A 20,672-nucleotide genomic window follows, 5' to 3' on the forward strand; every position below is an offset into this window, starting at 1 on the left:
GGATTTAAAGTTTTCAGCAGGCTGAAAGCTGGATTTTGTTCTTTTACGCCGTTCTGGTGAGAGGGAATAAAAAGTTTCTAAAATAAAGGGTTTTTTGTGGTTTTTTCAGCCAACATCCATGAGGGCAATCCGAGCTCGGTACGATCCCTACCTCCAGACAAGGCACAGAGTGGAGCAGGTACATTTTTTAATTTGGGATTGGGATGCAAAAAAAAAATAAAATTAAATGAGAATTGTTTCAATTTCTTGAACTGGTGGGCTGCAAAAATTAAGTTTTCAACTGTGCAGCTCTCGTTTCCATTCAATAAATGGTGGAGTTTTGAGCCCCTCCTGAGATGTGTTCTGTGCAATTGCTGGTTTTTAATGATAATTCCGAAATTATTTTATTTGAGTGTTTCTCTGGGAGTTGGATGGGAAAAGTTTCTCAGTCCTGTTCTGCTTCGATCAGTTTCCTCTTTATCTCCAAATCCACTGGAAAATTCTCCATGAGTTCAGTGTTTTCAGTGTTTTCTCCCTCAAGATTTGAAGCAGAAATTCCAGAAATTCCAGCAGAAATTCTTTGTTCTACAAGAATCAAAGTAGATTCACGGAAATTTTTTTTTTTTTTACCTATTTTGGCCAAATTCAGGTTATTTCAAAATGGAACCAGTAACTCAAATAATTCTCATTTTTCAGGGAAATGGGTTCAATACCTGCACTGAATTCTCACAGTAGAAAAAAAATTACTTTTGAAGGTGGTTTTTTTTTTTTTTTGCAAGGGGAAATTTATAAAAAAAAAAAATTAATTTCTCATTCACAAAACAACCGAAGAAGTAAACGCGACGTAAAAAAAAAAAACTCGATGCTTACAGACAAATCTCTCCTTCTGAAGCTTTTTACCCCCCTGTGATATTTTTAATCTTTTTTTTTCAGCTGAAGCAGCTGGGCCACAGCGTGGACAAAGTGGAATTCATCGTGATGGGTGGCACCTTCATGGCTTTGCCCGAGGATTACAGAGATTATTTCATCAGGAACCTGCACGACGCCCTGTCGGGTCACACTTCCAACAACGTGGCAGAGGCCGTCAGGTGAGGAGGGGATTGCTGAGAGTTTAAATTGTTTATTCTTTAAAAAAATAAAACACTGAGGGGAATTTTTTTCTTTTTTTTTTTTTTGGAAGGGAGTGTTCATTAAATATATTTTTTGGGCAGGGGATATCTATAGCTCTGCAAAGCAGCACCCTCCTGAAAACGCAGGAAAAGCCAAACTTTTTTAGGTTTTTTTTTCCCCTCTTGATTTTTTTTTTATTTTAAATTTTTTTTTTTGGCGTTCCGGCCTCTTGTCACGCCTCGTCACCTCGATTTGGATGTTGTGACGAAACTCCAGGGCCACGGGGGGTTTGTTCTTTTTGGTTTTCTCCTGCCTGGGACGTCAGGGATGACTCAGCCCCAAACCTGCAGCACCTGGGTGTCACATTCTCCTCCTGAGCTCGGAAACCACGGCCTGATCCAGGCAGGGGGCAGCAAATGCTGAATTCTCCGTGCTGTTTTGAGATGTTAATTTTGAAGAAATTAAGGATTTTAGTTAAACTAGATATTGCTGACGTAGATTTCCCTTTACATTTTGAAGAATTGAAGATTTTAGTTAAACTAGATATTACTGATGTAGATTTCCCTTTACATTTTGAAGAATTAAGGATTTTAGTTAAACTAGATATTGCTGACATAGATTTCCCTTTACATTTTGAAGAATTAAGGATTTTAGTTAAACTAGATATTGCTGACATAGATTTCCCTTTACATTTTGAAGAATTAAGGATTTTAGTTAAACTAGATATTGCTGACATAGATTTCCCTTTACATTTTGAAGAATTAAGGATTTTAGTTAAACTAGATATTGCTGACATAGATTTCCCTTTACATTTTGAAGAATTAAGGATTTTAGTTAAACTAGATATTGCTGGGGTAAACTTCCCTTTACATTTTGAAGAATTAAGGACTTTAGTTAAACTAGATATTACTGATGTAGATTTCCCTTTACATTTTGAAGAATTAAGGATTTTAGTTTAAATAGATATTACTGATGTAGATTTCCCTTTACATTTTGAAGAATTAAGGATTTTAGTTTAAATAGATATTACTGATGTAGATTTCCCTTTACATTTTGAAGAATTAAGGACTTTAGTTAAATTAGATATTGCTGACGTAGATTTCCCTTTACATTTTGAAGAATTAAGGATTTCAGTTAAACTAGATATTGCTGGGGTAAACTTCCCTTTACATTTTGAAGAATTAAGGATTTTAGTTAAACTAGATATTGCTGATGTAGATTTCCCTTTACATTTTGAAGAATTAAGGATTTCAGTTAAACTAGATATTGCTGGGTAAACTTCCCTTTACATTTTGAAGAATTAAGGATTTTAGTTAAACTAGATATTGCTGACGTAGATTTCCCTTTACGTTTTGAAGAATTAAGGATTTTAGTTTAAATAGATATTACTGATGTAGATTTCCCTTTACGTTTTGAAGAATTAAGGATTTTAGTTTAAATAGATATTACTGATGTAGATTTCCCTTTACATTTTGAAGAATTAAGGATTTTAGTTAAACTAGATATTGCTGGGGTAAACTTCCCTTTACATTTTAAAGAATTAAGGACTTTAGTTAAACTAGATATTGCTGATGTAGATTTCCCTTTACATTTTGAAGAATTAAGGATTTTAGTTAAACTAGATATTGCTGATGTAGATTTCCCTTTACATTTTGAAGAATTAAGGATTTTAGTTAAACTAGATATTGCTGAGGTAGACTCCCCTTTACTGACTAGACATTGTTGAGGTAAACTTCCCTTTTTTTAATAAAACCGGATTTAAGGAATTGATCAATCAGGAGGCCTGTCTACTTAATCAATAGACTCCAAGAACACAATGTGATCATAAATCAGAGAGTCTTGAGAAAACAGGATCCAGGGGTCACCAACACTAAAAGGTTAAAAAGGCAAAGCGAGGAAAACTCATCTTACTTCATCATTTTGAGACCCCACCCCATAAAAAGGACAAACTACTCGTGCTTAATTGCTTTTTGGCTAATTGCCATACGAAGCGGGGAATGGGATGGACCAGAGTCGTGAATATGCATTTGTGTTTTGGGTATTCAACACTTTTGTACATAAAAAGGCCCTGTGAAGCATCTGTAAATTCCAGTTGTGTATTCGGGAGCTGCCCGGTGTCCTGATAAACACACACTTTGTGACTTCAAACTGTTAGAGAGTCTGTGTCAGTCAGAGTTGGATATCGGTGTTAGATCAATATCCATATTTTTTTAGCAAACCCGTTTGGGCAGGAAAAGCAGAGAGGGTTGATGTTTGGGAGTTGTTCAATGAGGCAGCGTCCCCCTGGGTGGGTTCAGTTTGCTGCCTCGTTGTGGTGGGGTTTTGGTTTGTGACCTTGTCCCCTCTAAGAGAAGTGATTTTGGGGCTGCCACCTGCAAGAGGAGTGATCTTAGCACTTTTATCTCCAACAGGAGTGATTTTAGAGCTGTAATCTCCAGCAGAAGTGATTTTAAAACCAGTCCTTTGTATCTCAAAGCTGCGGCTTGATTTGGTTTTTCCTCTGGAGGGCACCAAACGCTTCTGCTGCTTTTCTTTGCCTTTTTCTGGTGGTTTTTTTTTTTTTTCCTTCTTCCCCCGCCTCTCTTCGCTCAAAGACCAAACAAAAAAGCTCCCTGCTGCTCTTTCCAAGTGGGTTTTATCGAGATAAAATAGCAAACAAGTTGGGCAAAGAGTTTCTGAAGGACACGGCTCCCCGGGGAAGGAACGTGGTGGTTGCAGGTTGTCCATTCAAATTACTGCTGTGATTCACAGTGTGGGAAGTCCATTTTTTATTTTTTTTTTTCCCTGCTGCAGGTGTCTTAGCTGATTTTACTGGGCCTAAAATAATTTTTCAAGCAGCAGCCTTGGCCCTTTGCTCTGCAGATAATCGGGGAACTATTTCTGCCACAGCAATTTTAAACCCAGAGTGACTCCGTGGAGTCAGAGCGACACAGATAGAGCAGGGTGACAAGAAAAAACCTGCCCTGGCAACGTGTGGGTTCTTCAGCACATCAATAAAGGTGTGGGGTTTTTTTAAACATAAAACTCGGGCTAAATGCTTGGTGAACGGGAGTTCTGTGGGAGTTGCTGGAGTTGCATTTCCTACGTGTTGTAAGGTGGAGGAAAAGGGCTCGGAGATGAATCAGAGCTTCTGCTTTTTGTGCTTCTGGAGCGTGGTTGTTGCACTGTGTCACTGCAGCCTCAGCTGGGATGGCCAGTGACACCTGAAATCAGCAGCCAGGGTTGGGTGGATTTCTCTTTGTGGAGAGGATTCAGCTCCTTCGCCGCTTTCCAGCTGAGGCTGTGGGCAGTTCTGGGAGCGTTTTTCCCTGTTCTGTGCTGCAGGCACTGCACTCTTCAGTACCCTGGGATCTGCCTCTCTCACCCTCACTCCAGGTGGGGTTCTGGAGGCTTTATTTCTTGGGCGAATCACGATTTAAGTTCAGATTTTGTACCGAGGTTCCTTCACGTGTGAAAGGACCTTCATCCAGGAGAGAATCAGAATGCTGGCATGCTTTGGCTTGGAAGGAACCTTCATTCATCCCATCCCACACTCTCCCAGCTTGCTCCAAACCCCAGTTTTCCCCTTTTTCCCCAGTAATTTCTGTCCCAAACCCGTGCCCTGCTCTGCCAGCCACGCGCCCACCCGAGCTGAGGCCTCATCAATCCGGCCTCCATCCTCCTCCCAACGTAATTTTCAATTTTCTTCTTGTAATGCTTCATCTCCACCAGCCCTCTGAGGCTCCTGGCCCTGGCTAATCTGATAAAAAGGATGTGATTCCGTGCAGTTCCGAGCATAAATGGCCAAAGCCTGCCGTGGAGGTCGGTGCTGTCCCTCACTTGGGACCTGGATAAAGAAATTATCCCTCAAACCGGGCTGGCCCTTGGATTTCACCTGAAATCCCGGGTTTTCTTGCAGATTAATGCATGAACTCGTCGATCAAAAGTGTGATTTTTAATTTTTTTTTGCAATGATAAACAAGAAAACTTGGAGGCTTTTCGCAGCGACTCCGTTGAGAGGGGAGGAAGGAAATGAATTCCCTGGGAAAGCGCTGCTGGGTTTTAATATTTCTGCAGCGCCTCCCTTTTTTTGGGGTAATAAACGCTTTTTTAGAGCGTGCAGACAGAGAGATCTTAGCTCGAGGTGCTTGGGTTTGCTTGAGAAATAGGCTGGCCCAGGAGTGAGTAAAGAATTGCAGCGCCAGGGGGGATCTTTGCTTCTGTGCGAAGACGGAGTAAAGTTTTAATTTTTCTCACTGAGAGCACCACTTTGGAATTTCTGGGCCCTTCTGGGTGGCTGTGGCCTCGGTGATAAGCTTCCCTTCCTTAGGAGCAGGTTTGCAATTACCAAAGGATTCTGCTGAAGAATCTCTGCCGGATGGAAATTTTTTTTTTCTTTCCCTCTGGGAGAAGCTCCAGTCTTTTCCCCTCCGGGAGCTGCTCCCCATCAAACCCCGAGTGTTGAGAGTTGATTGCGGCTGCTTTTTATTTTTTTTTGCTCTTTGCCGAGGACAGTCAGAGGCTGAAGAAGGTGTAAAATGCACATGCAAATGAGAATGGCTGCTCCTCTCACCTGACCCGTGAGTCATGTTGGGCTTATTGAGCTGCCACCGTGAGTCACCGCAGCCGCCGGGAGCTGACTCCTAATGAGGGAACCGAGGAGAGCTTTGGGAAAAGCAGGAAAACCAGCGATCTGCGTCCCTGCAGCTCCTGGGACTGCACCAGCAGCTCTGGCTTCTCCTGCTGAGGCGGGCTGGGAGAGCTGGGAATGTTCACCTGGAGAAAGGAAAGATCCTGGGACACCCCAGAGCCTCTTCCAGAGCCTAAAGGGGCTCCAGGAGAGCTGGAGAGGGACTGGGGACAAGGGATGGAGGGACAGGACACAGGGAACGGCTTCCCACCGCCATTCTGGGCTACATGGGATCTTAGGAAGGAATTCCTGGCTGTAGCCCTTGGATAGAATTCCCAGAGGAGCTGTGGCTGCCCCTGGAAGTGTCCAAGGCCAGGCTGGAGCAGCCTGATCTAACAGAAGGTGGTTGGAATTGGATCATCTTGAAGGCTCCTTCCCACCCAAACCAATTCCGTGATTTTCGTGATTTCTGTGATTTCGGCATCTTAAGAGCCGTGGAGATAATTTATGATTCTCAGTAGTTTGTTTTAGGGGTGCTGTGTGCTGCCTGGGGTTCGGTAAGGCTGCGGGTGACAGAGTCAGGAGTTTGCAGCTCCTGAAATCCTCTGCAGTTCAGGTCTCTCTGTGCCTGAGATAACACCCGGGTGCAGAGCAGACACAGTTATTCCCAAGCTGGGCCATCAATCCCTCAAAAAGCTCCTTTTCCAGATGGAATCCCAGAACCCTGGGGGCCGATGGCTGCTTTTGGTTCCTCCCAGACTCCACCTTTTCCTTGGATTTCCATCGATTGCCTGTGCCAGGAGTCCTTTTGTGTTCCAGCATTCTCCGTGTCCTCCCTGGAGCTGGGGAGCACTTATCCACAATTATCCTGGCGGGGAGGGAAGTTGCCTTCAGGTATCCCAAAAGCCAGATTTGGGTGGTTTTTTTGGGAAGAGGATAAATCCGAGCTCTGCTGGAAGGGAAAGATGCAGGTTGTGAATAATCAGAGTTTAGGACCTCTTAATCCATTGAGGGAGAAAAACAAACCCCGAGCTCTGGCAGCTCCTGCAGTGCTCGGTTTGGGATGTGGAGCTGCAGATTCCTTTTTAAATCCCAGCTGGAAATCTGTCCCCAAGAGGCCGGATCAGAGCAAGACGTGCCTTGTGTGATTATCAGAGCGTGGGGTTTGTGTGAAAGATCGCTGTTGTACAAAAGGAAAAACCTGGAGGATGAGGGAACAGAGAGGTTGTGGAGCCTGGAGATCCTCAAATCCCACCTGGATCTGATCCTGTGCCTCCTGCTCGAGGCTGGATTGTCTCCAGAGGCCCTTTCCAACCCCAGCCATTCCCAAATTCCCACAGAAATTCCAGGTACCAGCCATGCTTCTGATGGAGGCTGCTCCAAGAAATCCTGGTGGTGGCTGGAGGCAGAGGGCAGGGATGGATGGGATATGGGGAGGAATTGTTGGCTGTGAGCGTGGGGAGGCCCTGGCACAGAATTCCCAGGGATCCCTGGAAGTGTCCAAGGCCAGCTTGGAGCAATCTGGGTTAGGGGAAGGTGTTGGGGTTGGAACTGGGTGAGCTTTGAGGTCCCTTCCCACCCAAACCAGTTCTGGAATTCTGTGATTGTGAAGGTTCACAGCTCAGCGACGCCCGAATTTGCCTCTCAATACTGAGGAACAAACCTGCTTTTAAAAAAAGTGTTTTATAAAGCTGAAGTCTGCTCTGAACTACCCAAATAAGACCTTTTCTGGGAGACATGTTCCTGCCGGGAATTCTGGGCTTGGCTGGCGCTGTATTTTAACCAAAAATTCAGCCTTTGAAAGATGCTGTGAAATCTGAGCAGGTTGTGCCTGTATCCCACTGACCCCAGGGTGAGAAATGCTGCTGGCCAGAGGTCAGAGCAAACCCATTCCACCTCCCCATTTCACTCCTGCAGGCAGGGAAAGGAGCTGCCCTGCAATTCCATCGCCGTACACAGCTCCGCTCGGCTAATGTCTCTTAATTGAGCTTCCCGAGTTGCTAATTGTGACTCCAGCAAAAAAAAAAAACCAACAAAAAACCAAGCCAATAGCCGGGCTTTGACTCACTCTGCGGTGATTCATGCCAGTTCTCCTTTTATCTACCTTGACCCTCTGCTCCAGGTGACCCCTTCCAGAGCAGGCAGCTCCTCCCCCCGGGGCAAATCCATGGAATTTTGAGGAGGAGAGCAGAGTTAAGAAGCTCCTTCTCTGCCCAGGGGGGGAGTGGGGAATTAAAAATCGCCGGGGTTTGACAGTCAGCTCCCACCCCTGGCCCTGCCATAATGAGTGGGTGCAGTGACAGGGAGGCTCTTGAAGCTCCAAATTGCCGGGTTCAGCTCCGATGGGGATGTGGGGACTCACCGTGTCCCCTCCTGTGCCTGGCTCCTGGCAGGAGGGAGGGAATAGCGTTGGAAATTGCCGTGGCTGGATCCATCAGAGCTTGTCTGTCAAATCCCTCCGGACATCTGAGCGGGCCAGGCAGGAGATAAGTGGCTGTTGTTTCAGTGCCAGATCGTTTGCAGCAGAAAATCTGCCTAAATTTCCTTTTGTTCCCAGAGATTTGGAGCCTAGCTCCTAATAATTCTGGAAAAAACAGGCAGGTTTTCTTTGTTTCTAAGCGTTGGATGTGATGAGGCGCTGGGCACAGATTTCCCAGAGAGGTTCCTCATCCCTGGAAGTGTCCAAGACCAGGTTGGAGCAACCTGAGGCTGTGGAAAGTGTCCAGGTTGGAATGGGATGAGCTTTAAGGTCCCTTCCCACCCAGTCTGTCCTGTATTTGCCATTAAAACCCATTCGTGTTTATCCCTTATCTGCCTTCATCAGTCTTGCAGAAATTAAGGAATTTTATCCCGAAGCTGGTCTGGTCTTTGTTGCCCCGGGTGCTGCTCATTTCCTGCCGCATTTTCCAACTTTTAACTGCTGGAGTTGATGTTATTTGGAAGCTCTGTGAGCCAAAAAGTCATTTCATCAGATCCTAATCTCGTGGCAGGGGAGCTTTCCATTTTCTTCCCTTCCTCAGCCGTGGAATGGGATTGCTTATCCCGTTATCTGCCCTGTGACTGTTCCTCCTGCGTGTGAAATGTTCCAGCCTGGAATGAAACGCACACACGAGGAAGCCAAACCCACGCCTCCTTGGCCCTGTGGGTTTTCCAGGGGGGGACACTGGGACCAAACCCATCTCCCTCCGAGGATTCCGAGGTGTTTACTCAGGAATTACCAGCGATATTCTGGTAAAATCCACATTTTCCCCCGCGCTGGTGGAAACGGCGTCACGGCCTCGTCGGTCGTGACATTGTCAGAGCTGAATAATGAATTTCCCCTGCTCTTTCCTGGACGTTTTCAGCAAATTACTGCTGAACACCTGCCAGAGGGAATACTCTGCTCGTTTTCTGCTGCTGCGCCTGTGTAATTTGGCCAAGCACAACAAGTTCTCCGGTGACCCGCGCTAAAGTGTTAATGGTGGGGTGGGATCCGAGCGGCCAGCTGGGCTTGGTGCCTGGAGATGGAGCTCTTTTTTTTTTTTCCAGGGCTTGGCCACCTGTGTGAGTTTGAACCTGGCCCCGGTGATTACACGGTTTTTTAATTCCGGTTGTGCCGGTGACCCAGAGGTGATGTCACGGAGAGAACGGGGGGTGTGCTGTGCGTGAGTGAGATTTGTTATAAATTATAAGAAGCCAGTACAAAAGAACAGAATTGATTTAGCAAATTTCCAAAAACCAAATTAAAAAGCCACGATAAATTGGGACAACGTGGATGGAACGCTGGGTGGGCAGAGTGACGGTAACAACGGCACCATCCAACCTCAGCCACACATCACTGGCTCTTGGAGTAGGGTTTTTATACAGTTTATTTGTCCTGAGGATAAGTCCATTGACAGTCCAAATATTCATGTGTCTCTTTATTTCCAAGTGAGGTCTTGAAAGGGGTTCCCGTAAGTATGGAAAGACGATTCAGGATCTTCCTGGATTTCTCCTTTGGGGTATTGATTTGATCATCCTCAGTATCCTTTATCAATATTGGTATCAGATGTCAATCAGCAGTGAAGTGGAGGCCCATCACTGATGAATGGGCCATCTCCAGTCAGGCCGTGTCACTTCTGTCACAAATGTTGTGGTTTCACAGCTTCCACCACAGCTCTTGGAATCTCGGAGATGCCCTGGAGCAGCTTTTTAACAGCCCAGATCTTTGATAGGCGAATTTATCCATCACATTTCCCACAGATTTTTGGGTGAATTCCTGCATCCTTCACACCATCCCTGTGGGTTAATCCCCTCATCGTTTTCAGCAGCCTGCAGGAGCTGTCGCTGTTACACCCTGACTTTCCAAGCAGGCACAAACTCCAATATTTCTGATTTCCCCGAGCTGCAGAGGGATGGGAGCGATCCAACCCGATCCTCCCGTGCCCCGCAGCGCTGACAGGGGACTCACACTCCCCTTTTCCCTGCCTGCCTTCAGCAGAGATTGCTTTGCAGCCCGGCTGACAATGAGCTGGTGAAATAGGGAGATGTGGTTTATGGTTCCCTCAGCTGCGCTCTGCTCGCCTCATTGACGCTGTAAACCCAGAGCCCGCCCGCCTTTCAACGGCGCTAAATTAATTTGAAAGAAAACTCATTTTCTGGTGACATGGTGGGTGCAATCGGCCGCGGAACGGGGAGGGGGAAAAAGGGAAAAAAGTAAAAAAAAAAGGAAGTTTAATTTTCATACTTTTCCAGGAGGGTGTCGAGCAGGGGTTTGGGGAGCTCTGTGCCAGGCAGAGCAGGGATGGTTTGGTTCGAAATACGCCTGCGCTTCCCGTAGCTCAGAAGTTCGGGAAGTTGGATGCTCAAAATTTGGGAATGCAGAGCTGAGGGTGGGTGTTTGTGCAGCCTTGATTTGCTCACCCTCTGTCCTGGCCTTGGGTTGTGCAACGACCTGGTTTTTTGACTCTCTCTGCACGACCTTTGCCTGCCTCGTCTGCGGAGACGGTCTGAAAACTCGGGAATCAGCCGGGATTTCTTCTGCGGCTAAAAATCATCTCCCTTTTTATGTGTTTGTTTTTTCTCTGGGGTGAGCTGTGGGTTCAGAGCTCAGCTCAGATGTTCCTGGGCGCCTGATGAACCCCTTGCAGGGGGTGGAATCAGTGAGGAAGGATCTAGCTCCTGCTCTAAATGCCACAGGGATCCCACCCCAGGAGCCTTGGCTCCCTCCAGGAGCTGGGACAGGAGGAGTTTCCACCTCCACCTCCCATTTCTGGCTCCTGGAGCTCCTGCCAATCCTTGCTTTATGGAAGATACTCCTCTGTCTTCCAGTGTTTGGTTCCATTCTCTTTTCCAGATCGTGGAATCATGGAGTAATTAAGTTTGGAGAGGACCTTTAAGGTCATCAAGGTCCAGCCGTCAACCAGCAGCACTAAACCACCTCCCCAAGTGCCACTTCCATGTTTTTGGGCACTTCCAGGCGTGGTGACTCCACCACTGCCCTGGGCAGCTTGTTCCAGCCCTTCTAGGGATGAAATTATTCCTAAAACTCGACTGAAACCACCCATAGCACAACTCAAGGCCGTTATCCTGTCACTTGTTCCTGAGGAGGAGAAGCCCAACGCCCTCAATCTCTGAGCAGACCAAGTGGTCACTCACCTTTGGCTGTCTCCTCCCCGTGTATTTCTGGTGAAAATCCAGGCTGTGGCATTTGACGAGGGGGTTTTATCCGTGACAGGAGATTATTTCCCCTCAGCCCACCCCGGGGAGTTTCTCCTTGAGGACAGCACATCGTCCCTGGAGCCGTGAGGGATGGATGGCTGTGCCCCGAGGACGATGCGGTTCCGAGCCACTGCAGCAGCTAAAAGCTGAAATCATTTCCCAAACAATGACTCAACCACCATTAAAAGTTGAGTAAAATCATAAAATCGCCTTGGCCGGGGCTTTAAGGATCTCGTTCCAGCCCCGTGCCCTGGAGGAGGAGCTGTGGGCACCTTGGAGCTCCAGGAGCTGGGGCAGAGGCACCAGGAGTTCCTGGAGCTGCTGCAGCAAACCCCAGGAGTGTTTTTGTGGGGAAAACCGAGGATTTTGACATTTTCCACCTTTTTTGAGCGCGATCCTGTCGCAGCTTTATAGGTGAGGGACTTGCTTTTGGCAGGAGATCAAGATGAGCCGAGCCACGGCTCTCCACTGGCACTTCTGGCTGATGGCTGCTTTTTATTATCTCTCTTTATAATTTTATGGATACAATCCCTTGGTTTCCTCAAAGCAGCAATCAAGCTGTTTTCCTTCCTCGAGCTAAATGTTTTCCCTGGCGGAGTCAGACGGGGACGAGCTCAGTCTCATTTAAAGAGGTGGATAAAGAAACTAAAAAGCAAAGGCTTTTGGGCTGGACGCTTTTATCCGTGCAGCAGCACTTTCAGGGCATTGAGTTGGTGGTGTTTTTTCCTCAGGAACAGCTGAGGAGTGGTTGTTCCTCAGGGCACGCAGCTTTCCTCGGGCAGTGAGTCGATACCAGGGCTGAAATTGGGTGTTTTGAGAGTCGGTGTCAGTCTCACCCAGCACCAAGCACAGCGAGGAGAAACTCGAATTTCAGGGCGGATTTAATAAAAGAGGCTGTCGTGTCGCTTCATCCGTAATTTTAGATGTAAGGATTTTTATTTTTTTCTTCTTTTTTTTTTTCCTTCCTGCATCTTTTGTTAGCCCACGCCTGCAACTCGGTATTGACTCTTCCCTGGGAAAGTTGTCTTTATAATTATGACCTAATGGTTGATTGTATCGATCTGGCAACAGGCGGCGGAATGGTTTTTCTTTCAAGTTCTTTTTCCTGAAGTAATCACACGGCAAAGATGAGAAAAAATCAAGGGCAAATCTTGGGCGTGGAAGTTTTCCACAGGGCTTTGGGTTTGTTTTTTTTTTTTTTTTTTGTGGCTGTGCACTGCTTTGGGGTCAGTGTGGTGAAGAGCTGGCAAAGAGCTGAGACCAAAATGAAACTGTGACCAAATGCTGCCCAAATCTCCTGCTTTTCACTCCCTGGAAGGAGATGCTTAAAGCAAAGAGACACTGAGTGTTCATCCTGGATTGCTGCAGGAATTACTCCTTGGATTGCTGCTCCCTCACAGTGGGGAGGCCCTGGAGCCGTTTTCCCACAGAAACTGTGGTTTCCTCATCCCTAAAAATATTCCAGGGCAGGTTGGACAGGACTTGGAGCAACCTGAGGCAATGGAAGGTGTCCCCAGGGGACGAGATGATCTTTAAGGTCCCATAAGATTCCGTGAAATTCCCGAATCGTTCCTGAGAAACGGCATTTGGTTCTTCCTGAAGCACCAGGGCTCCAAAAGCATCTCCAATTTTCTCCCTTTGTGCTGGGCATCGCTTTGTTCCCAGCTTTTCTTCTGCATCATGAGCCAAACGAGAAAAAAACCACCAGTTTGGAGAATCATCCTGGTTGGGGTTGTTATTATCCCTCACAAATGGGATTTGATTTTTTTCCCCCAGTTTGGCGTGGGTTTGGCAGCCTGGCAGGGCTGGTGGATACTTTTAAAAAGAAATCGGTTTAGAAGTGCTTGGGACAGGGATGGGTGCATTTAAAGGGCTTTTTTCCGAGCTTAATAAATTCCTGGATCCGTGGTTCTGGGCTGGGGAGGAGCTGGAGGTTGGCACAGGGAAACTCGTGCTCTTCTGTAGCAGGCCCAGATCTTCACAGGGCTCTCAAATTTCTGGTGCTCTAAGCCATTCCTTCCTTTTTTTGTCACATCTTTCAGGATGACTTTTGGTGGCTTCTTCTCTTTGGTGGCATTGCCAAGTGCTGTCAGTGGGGATTGAGGGAGATGGGAAATCTCTGGGAGCAAGGGCGGCAGCTTTGGGATGTCTTGGTTGAAACCATCCCGTGGTTTCATCCCTGATCTCTTTGTCCTGGGATCATCAGCGGTGTGCTGGATTTCCCATATCTGAGACGAATTGTTGAGGTTTTTTAACTGACATTCACGTGCTAATTCGAGATTTAAACCCCCTGCCTCGTGGTGAAACGAAGTGCTTCACCTCCTCGCCTGATAAATTGAACGTGGGACGTTTTACAAGCCCTTGGTGCCTTTTCCTCTTCCAGACATACTGCAAAACGTGTTTTGCTGATGTGCCGAGCCTCGGTTGTATTTATCAGGACAAGATTTTTTGTTTTCTTCGGCTGCCAAAACCCCAGAGCGCCTCCCTCCTTCCGTAGATGGAGTACAGAGAGGTTCAGATGAATTCCTGCCCTCTGGCCACGAGAAACGCTTTCAACAACACATTGGGGTTGTAGCTTTCTCTGAAGCACTTGACAAATCTCTGTGACTTCCTAAAAACCCTTCACCGCGTTGTGGGAGGTTTTGCAGGCCAAAAAAATCACTGCAAGATATTAAGGGATGGATTAAATGACGAATTAACGCAGCAGAGGGAGGTCATTAGGGGTGTCCCTAGGCTGGAACAGGTTGTTCTGACCTGCTGTGAAAGGGCAGGAGAAAAATCAGTTTAGATATAAAGCACTGTTTATAAAGAGATTTTTCCCCTGTTTTTTTACTACAGAACGACGATCTCCAAGTTGGCTGATGCCACTGGGGAATAAGATGTTGAAGTTTTAGTTGAGAAGTGTGAGAAACACAGCCCCGGTGCTTGGTATTAGTTAAGAAACCAGCTCAGTGTGAGGAATTACAGTGATGGGAATAGAGAGAGAAAACTGGGAAATGGTGTCGTGGAGCCGCCTCGTTCACAGCTTGAACCTTGCTCATTTCTTCCCTTTAAAAATCAGGGGAGGAGGAAAACGACGCTGTGGAAGCAGGAAAAAAAAATATTTGAGAGAGATACGATAATAGAGATTTATGAGGTCCTGAGGCACTGAGAAGAGGAGAGAAGGATAAATGTGGATTTTTCTCTGGCACAACAAGAACAGGAGGTATCTGGTGAAATGGGAATTAAATCCAAAGGACTAATTTCCTTGCGCAGGCCGTGGTTGGGCTGAGAATCACCAAACACATTCTTGGGAAAAATATCCAGTGGGAGCTGCCTGATCCTGAAAACGACACAACCGCTGAAAACATCAGAGACTCCAATTCCAGATTCAGGTCTCCCTAAATTTCAGTGTCAGGAATCTGAGACCTCGTGTTGCTGCTTCTCTGCTGGGAGGAACGTGAAACCATAATTTCCAAACTCTAATTTGGCTCTGCTCACTGGGAAAAGCATAAGGGAGGAGGAGATAAGCACTGTGTTGCCTAAATTAACCTTGTTTTGTTGTTTTTGTTGTTGTTTTTTTTTTTTCCCCCTTAAACATTTATTTTTTATGGGGGTGGTTAAAAAAAAAAACAAAACCAAAGATCCTGCAATTCCCGTTCCAGCCACGCATTTTCCTTGTCGGAAATATTTCACTCCAGCATATGTTAATTCATCCTGGTGTTTGCACTTACAGCTGCCTAATAATTTGTTGCTGCAACAACAACAACAACAACAAAAAAAAAAGTTCGGAATTGTCGTTGCCGTGAACTTGATAGATGTGAGCTCAGAAAAACACCGCAGGCTCAAAAAACCCAAGAAGGTCTTGTCAGGGTTTCTTTTTTTCTATTCAACGTTTTTTTGTTGTGTTTTTCGGGTTTTTTTTTATGGTTTTTTGTGGTTTTTCCTGAGCTAAGACAGAGCTTTTGAGGACCTGCTTGGATGTCTCTGGGAGCAGGCGGTGATTATGGCTTTTGGGATAATTTGGGATTTATTTGGGATAATGACGCATTTATCAGCCTTGGCTCCGGCCACGAGTGGCAGGATCCCTCCAGACCTTGCCCGGAGCTCCTCGATGGAAGCTGTGAGAGGAAATAAAAATAAACCAAACTCGTTACAGCCAGGAGGTTAATTAGTCTGTGAGAACATTCCTGTTTGGATGAGGCCTGGAGTGTCTGAACTGAGCCACTTCTGCTCCTGCTGTGCCACGGTTTTGGGGGAATTTTGGATGGCTGAGACGTTCCTTGGGGTTAAAACATTGAGAAGGAGGAGATAACTGGTGTGGTTTAGGGTTAAAAGACTGAGAAAGAGAAAATAACTGGTGTGGTTTAGGGTTTTTACCTCAGAATGGATTAGGCCTGGAGTTCCTCATAACTGAGCCACTTCTGTTTGTGCTGTGCCTTTTCTTCTTGGGATGGGTTTTGGGTGGCAGAGCCATTCCTTGGGGTTAAAATGTGACCAAACCATTGAGAAAGAGAAGATATTTGGTGTGGTTTAGGGTTTTTGCCTCAGAATGGGTTATATCTCAGAATGGATGAGGCCTGGAGTGTCTGAACTGAGCCACTTCTGCTCCTGCTGTGCCACGGTTTTGGGGGAATTTTGGGTGGCAGAGCTGTTCCTTGGGGTCAAAACATTGAAAAACAGGAGATAACTGGTGTGGTTTAGGGTTAAAAGACTGAGAAAGAGAAAATAACTGGTTTGGTTTAGGGTTTTTACCTCAGAATGGATTAGGCCTGAAGTGCCTCACAACTGAGCCACTTCTGTTTGCGCTGTGCCTTTTCTTCTTGGGATGGATTTTGGGTGGCAGAGCCATTCCTTGGGGGTTAAAATGTGACCAAACCATTGAGAAAGAGAAGATATTTGGTGTGGTTTAGGGTTTTTACCTCAGAATGGATTAGGCCTCATGTGTCTCATAACTGAGCCACTTGTGCTTGTGCTGTGCCATTTTTTTCAGAGGAATTTTTGGGTGGCAGAGCCATTCCTTGAGAGTTAAAGTGTGATAAAGACATTGAGAAAGAGTAGAAAATGGGTTTGTTTTAGTGTTTTTGCCTCAGACTGGATTATGTCTGATGTGTCTCAGAATTTATTTGGCCTGAAGTGTCTCTTAACTGAGCCGCTTCTTGTCCTGTTGTGCCATTGTTTCACAGGGATTTCAGGTGGCAGAGCCATTCATTGAACTTAAAATGTGGTAAAAAATATTGAGAAAGAGGAAAAAATAGGTGTGTTATAGTTTTTTTAATCTCAGAGTGGATTAGGCCTGAATTGCCTCATAACTGAGCCACTTCTGATTGTGCTGTGCCTTTTCTTCTTGGGATGGGTTTTGGGTGGCAGAGCCATTCCTTGGGGGTTAAAATGTGACCAAACCATTGAGAAAGAGAAGATATTTGGTGTGGTTTAGGGTTTTTGCCTCAGAGTGGGTTATATCTCAGAATGGATGAGGCCTGGAGTGTCTGAACTGAGCCACTTCTGCTCCTGCTGTGCCACGGTTTTGGGGGAATTTTGGATGGCTGAGATGTTCCTTGGGGTTAAAACATTGAGAAACAGGAGATAACTGGTGTGGTTTAGGGTTAAAAGACTGAGAAATAGAAAATAACTGGTTTGGTTTAAGGTTTTTTACCTCAGAAGGGATTAGGCCTCGTGTCTCATAACTGAGCCACTTGTGCTTGTGCTGTGCCATTTTTGTCAGAGGAATTTTTGGGTGGCAGAGCCATTCCTCGAGAGTTAAAGTGTGATAAAGACATTGAGAAAGAGTAGAAAATGGGTGTGTTTTATGGTTTTTGCCTCAGACTGGATTATGTCTGATGTGTCTCAGAATGGATTTGGCCTGAAGTGTCTCTTAACTGAGCCGCTTCTTCTCCTGTTGTGCCATTGTTTCACAGGGATTTCAGGTGGCAGAGCCACTCCTTGGACTTAAAATGTAGTAAAAAATACTGAGGAAGAGGAAAAAATGGGTGTGTTTTAGCTTTTTTAATCTCAGAGTGGATTGGGCCTGAATTGCCGCATAACTGAGCCACTTCTGTTTGTGCTGTGCCTTTTCTTCTTGGGATGGGTTTTGGGTGGCAGAGCCATTCCTTGGGGTTAAAATGGGGTAAAAATACTGAGAAAAAGAGAAGATGGGTGTGTTTTAGGTTTTCACCTCAGAGTGGATTAGGCCTGAAGTCTCACAACTGAGCTGCTTGTGTCCATGCTGTGTCTTTTCTTCTTGGGATGGGTTTTGGGTGGCAGAGCCATTCCTTGGGGGTTAAAATGTGACCAAACCATTGAGAAAGAGAAGATATTTGGTGTGGTTTAGGGTTTTTACCTCAGAATGGGTTATGTCTGATGTGTCTCATTACTGAGCCACTTCTGCTTGTGCTGTGCCATTTTTGTCAGAGGAATTTTTGGGTAGCAGAGCCATTCCTCGAGAGTTAAAGTGTGATAAAGACATTGAGAAAGAGTAGAAAATGGGTGTGTTTTATGGTTTTTGCCTCAGACTGGATTATGTCTGATGTGTCTCAGAATGGATTGGACCTGAAGTGTCTCTTAACTGAGCCGCTTCTTGTCCTGTTGTGCCATTGTTTCACAGGGATTTCAGGAGGCAGAGCCATTCATTGAACTTAAAATGTAGTAAAAAATACTGAGGAAGAGGAAAAAATGGGTGTGTTTTAGTTTTTTTAATCTCAGAGTGGATTAGGCCTGAATTGCCTCATAACTGAGCCACTTCTGTTTGTGCTGTGCCTTTTCTTCTTGGGATGGGTTTTGGGTGGCAGAGCCATTCCTTGGGGGTTAAAATGTGACCAAACCATTGAGAAAGAGAAGATATTTGGTGTGGTTTAGGGTTTTTACCTCAGAGTGGGTTATATCTCAGAATGGATGAGGCCTGGAGTGTCTGAACTGAGCCACTTCTGCTCCTGCTGTGCCACGGTTTTGGGGGAATTTTGGATGGCAGAGCTGTTCCTTGGGGTCAAAACATTGAGAAACAGGAGATAACTGGTGTGGTTTAGGGTTAAAAGACTGAGAAGGAGAAAATAACTGGTGTGGTTTAGGGTTTTTATCTCAGAATGGATTAGGCCTGAAGTCTCACAACTGAGCTGCTTGTGTCCATGCTGTGTCTTTTCTTCTTGGGATGGATTTTGGGTGGTAGAGCCATTCCTTGGGGGTTAAAATGTGACCAAACCATTGAGAAAGAGAAGATATTTGGTATGTTTTAGGGTTTTTACCTCAGAGTGGGTTATATCTCAGAATGGATGAGGCCTGGAGTGTCTCAACTGAGCCACTTCTGCTCCTGCTGTGCCACGGTTTTGGGGGAATTTTGGGTGGCAGAGCTGTTCCTTGGGGTTAAAACATTGAGAAACAGGAGATAACTGGTGTGGTTTAGGGTTAAAACATTGAGAAAGAGAAAATAACTGGTGTGGTTTAGGGTTTTTACCTCAGAATGGGTTATGTCTGATGTGTCTCATTACTGAGCCACTTGTGCTTGTGCTGTGCCATTTTTGTCAGAGGAATTTTTGGGTAGCAGAGCCATTCCTCGAGAGTTAAAGTGTGATAAAGACATTGAGAAAGAGTAGAAAATGGGTGTGTTTTATGGTTTTTGCCTCAGACTGGATTATGTCTGATGTGTCTCAGAATGGATTGGACCTGAAGTGTCTCTTAACTGAGCCGCTTCTTGTCCTGTTGTGCCATTGTTTCACAGGGATTTCAGGTGGCAGAGCCATTCATTGAACTTAAAATGTGGTAAAAAATATTGAGAAAGAGGAAAAAATAGGTGTGTTTTAGCTTTTTTAATCTCAGAGTGGATTAGGCCTGAATTGCCTCATAACTGAGCCATTTCTGCTCGTGCTGTGCCTTTTCTTCTTGGGATGGGTTTTGGGTGGCAGAGCCATTCCTTGGGGTTAAAATGTGACCAAAACCATTGAGAAAGAGAAGATATTTGGTGTGGTTTAGGGTTTTTACCTCAGAATGGGTTATATCTCAGAATGGATGAGGCCTGGAGTGTCTGAACTGAGCCACTTCTGCTCCTGCTGTGCCACGGTTTTGGGGGAATTTTGGGTGGCAGAGCTGTTCCTTGGGGTTAAAACATTGAAAAACAGGAGATAACTGGTGTGGTTTAGGGTTAAAAGACTGAGAAAGAGAAAATAACTGGTGTGGTTTAGGGTTTTTATCTCAGAATGGATTAGGCCTGAAGTGCCTCACAACTGAGCCACTTCTGTTTGTGCTGTGCCTTTTCTTCTTGGGATGGATTTTGGGTGGCAGAGCCATTCCTTGGGGCTTAAAATGTGACCAAACCATTGAGAAAGAGAAGATATTTGGTGTGGTTTAGGGTTTTTACCTCAGAGTGGGTTATATCTCAGAATGGATGAGGCCTGGAGTGTCTGAACTGAGCCACTTCTGCTCCTGCTGTGCCACGGTTTTGGGGGAATTTTGGGTGGCAGAGCTGTTCCTTGGGGTCAAAACATTGAAAAACAGGAGATAACTGGTGTGGTTTAGGGTTAAAGCATTGAGAAAGAGAAGATATTTGGTGTGGTTTAGGGTTTTTACCTCAGAATGGGTTATGTCTGATGTGTCTCATAACTGAGCCACTTGTGCTTGTGCTGTGCCATTTTTGTCAGAGGAATTTTTGGGTAGCAGAGCCATTCCTTGAGAGTTAAAATGTGATAAAGACATTGAGAAAGAGTAGGAAATGGGTGTGTTTTATGGTTTTTGCCTCAGACTGGATTATGTTTGATGTGTCTCAGAATGGATTGGACCTGAAGTGTCTCTTAACTGAGCCGCTTCTTGTCCTGTTGTGCCATTGTTTCACAGGGATTTCAGGTGGCAGAGCCATTCCTTGGACTTAAAATGTGGTAAAAAATACTGAGGAAGAGGAAAAAATGGGTGTGTTTTAGTTTTTTTAATCTCAGAGTGGATTGGGCCTGTATTGCCTCATAACTGAGCCACTTCTGCTTGTGCTGTGCCTTTTCTTCTTGGGATGGGTTTTGGGTGGCAGAGCCATTCCTTGGGGCTTAAAACTTGGCAAAGACATGACAAAAGAGGGAAAACGGGTGTGTTTTAGGGTTTTTTAAACTCAGAATGCGTTAGGCTTGAAGTGTCTCATAACTGGGCCCGTGTTGTGCCTTTTCTTCTTGGGGTGGATTTTGGGTGGCAGAGCCGTTCCTTGGGGGTTTAAATGTGGTTAAAAATATTGTGAAAGAGAAGAAAACGGGGGGATTTTTTAGGTTTTTACCTCAGAAAGGATCCCAGTTTGGATTTTGAACCAAATCACACGGCAGGAGGGAGCACAATTATCTCGTGGTGGCAT

General features: G+C 45.5%; 1 protein-coding gene across 2 annotated transcripts in view; it reads left to right on the forward strand.

The window, feature by feature from the left end:
• Positions 1-20,672, forward strand: part of ELP3 (elongator acetyltransferase complex subunit 3) — a 78,203-nt gene that overhangs the window by 9,506 nt on the left and 48,025 nt on the right. For both annotated transcript variants that reach the window (XM_066314590.1, XM_066314591.1), the window contains exons 6-7: positions 110-178; positions 913-1,067. In XM_066314590.1, coding sequence (XP_066170687.1) covers positions 110-178; positions 913-1,067 — 224 coding nt within the window. The remainder of the gene's footprint in view (positions 1-109; positions 179-912; positions 1,068-20,672) is intronic.

Source organism: Sylvia atricapilla, chromosome 3 (assembly GCF_009819655.1).
Source record: "Sylvia atricapilla isolate bSylAtr1 chromosome 3, bSylAtr1.pri, whole genome shotgun sequence".
In the NCBI taxonomy this organism is placed as follows: Eukaryota; Metazoa; Chordata; class Aves; order Passeriformes; family Sylviidae; genus Sylvia; species Sylvia atricapilla.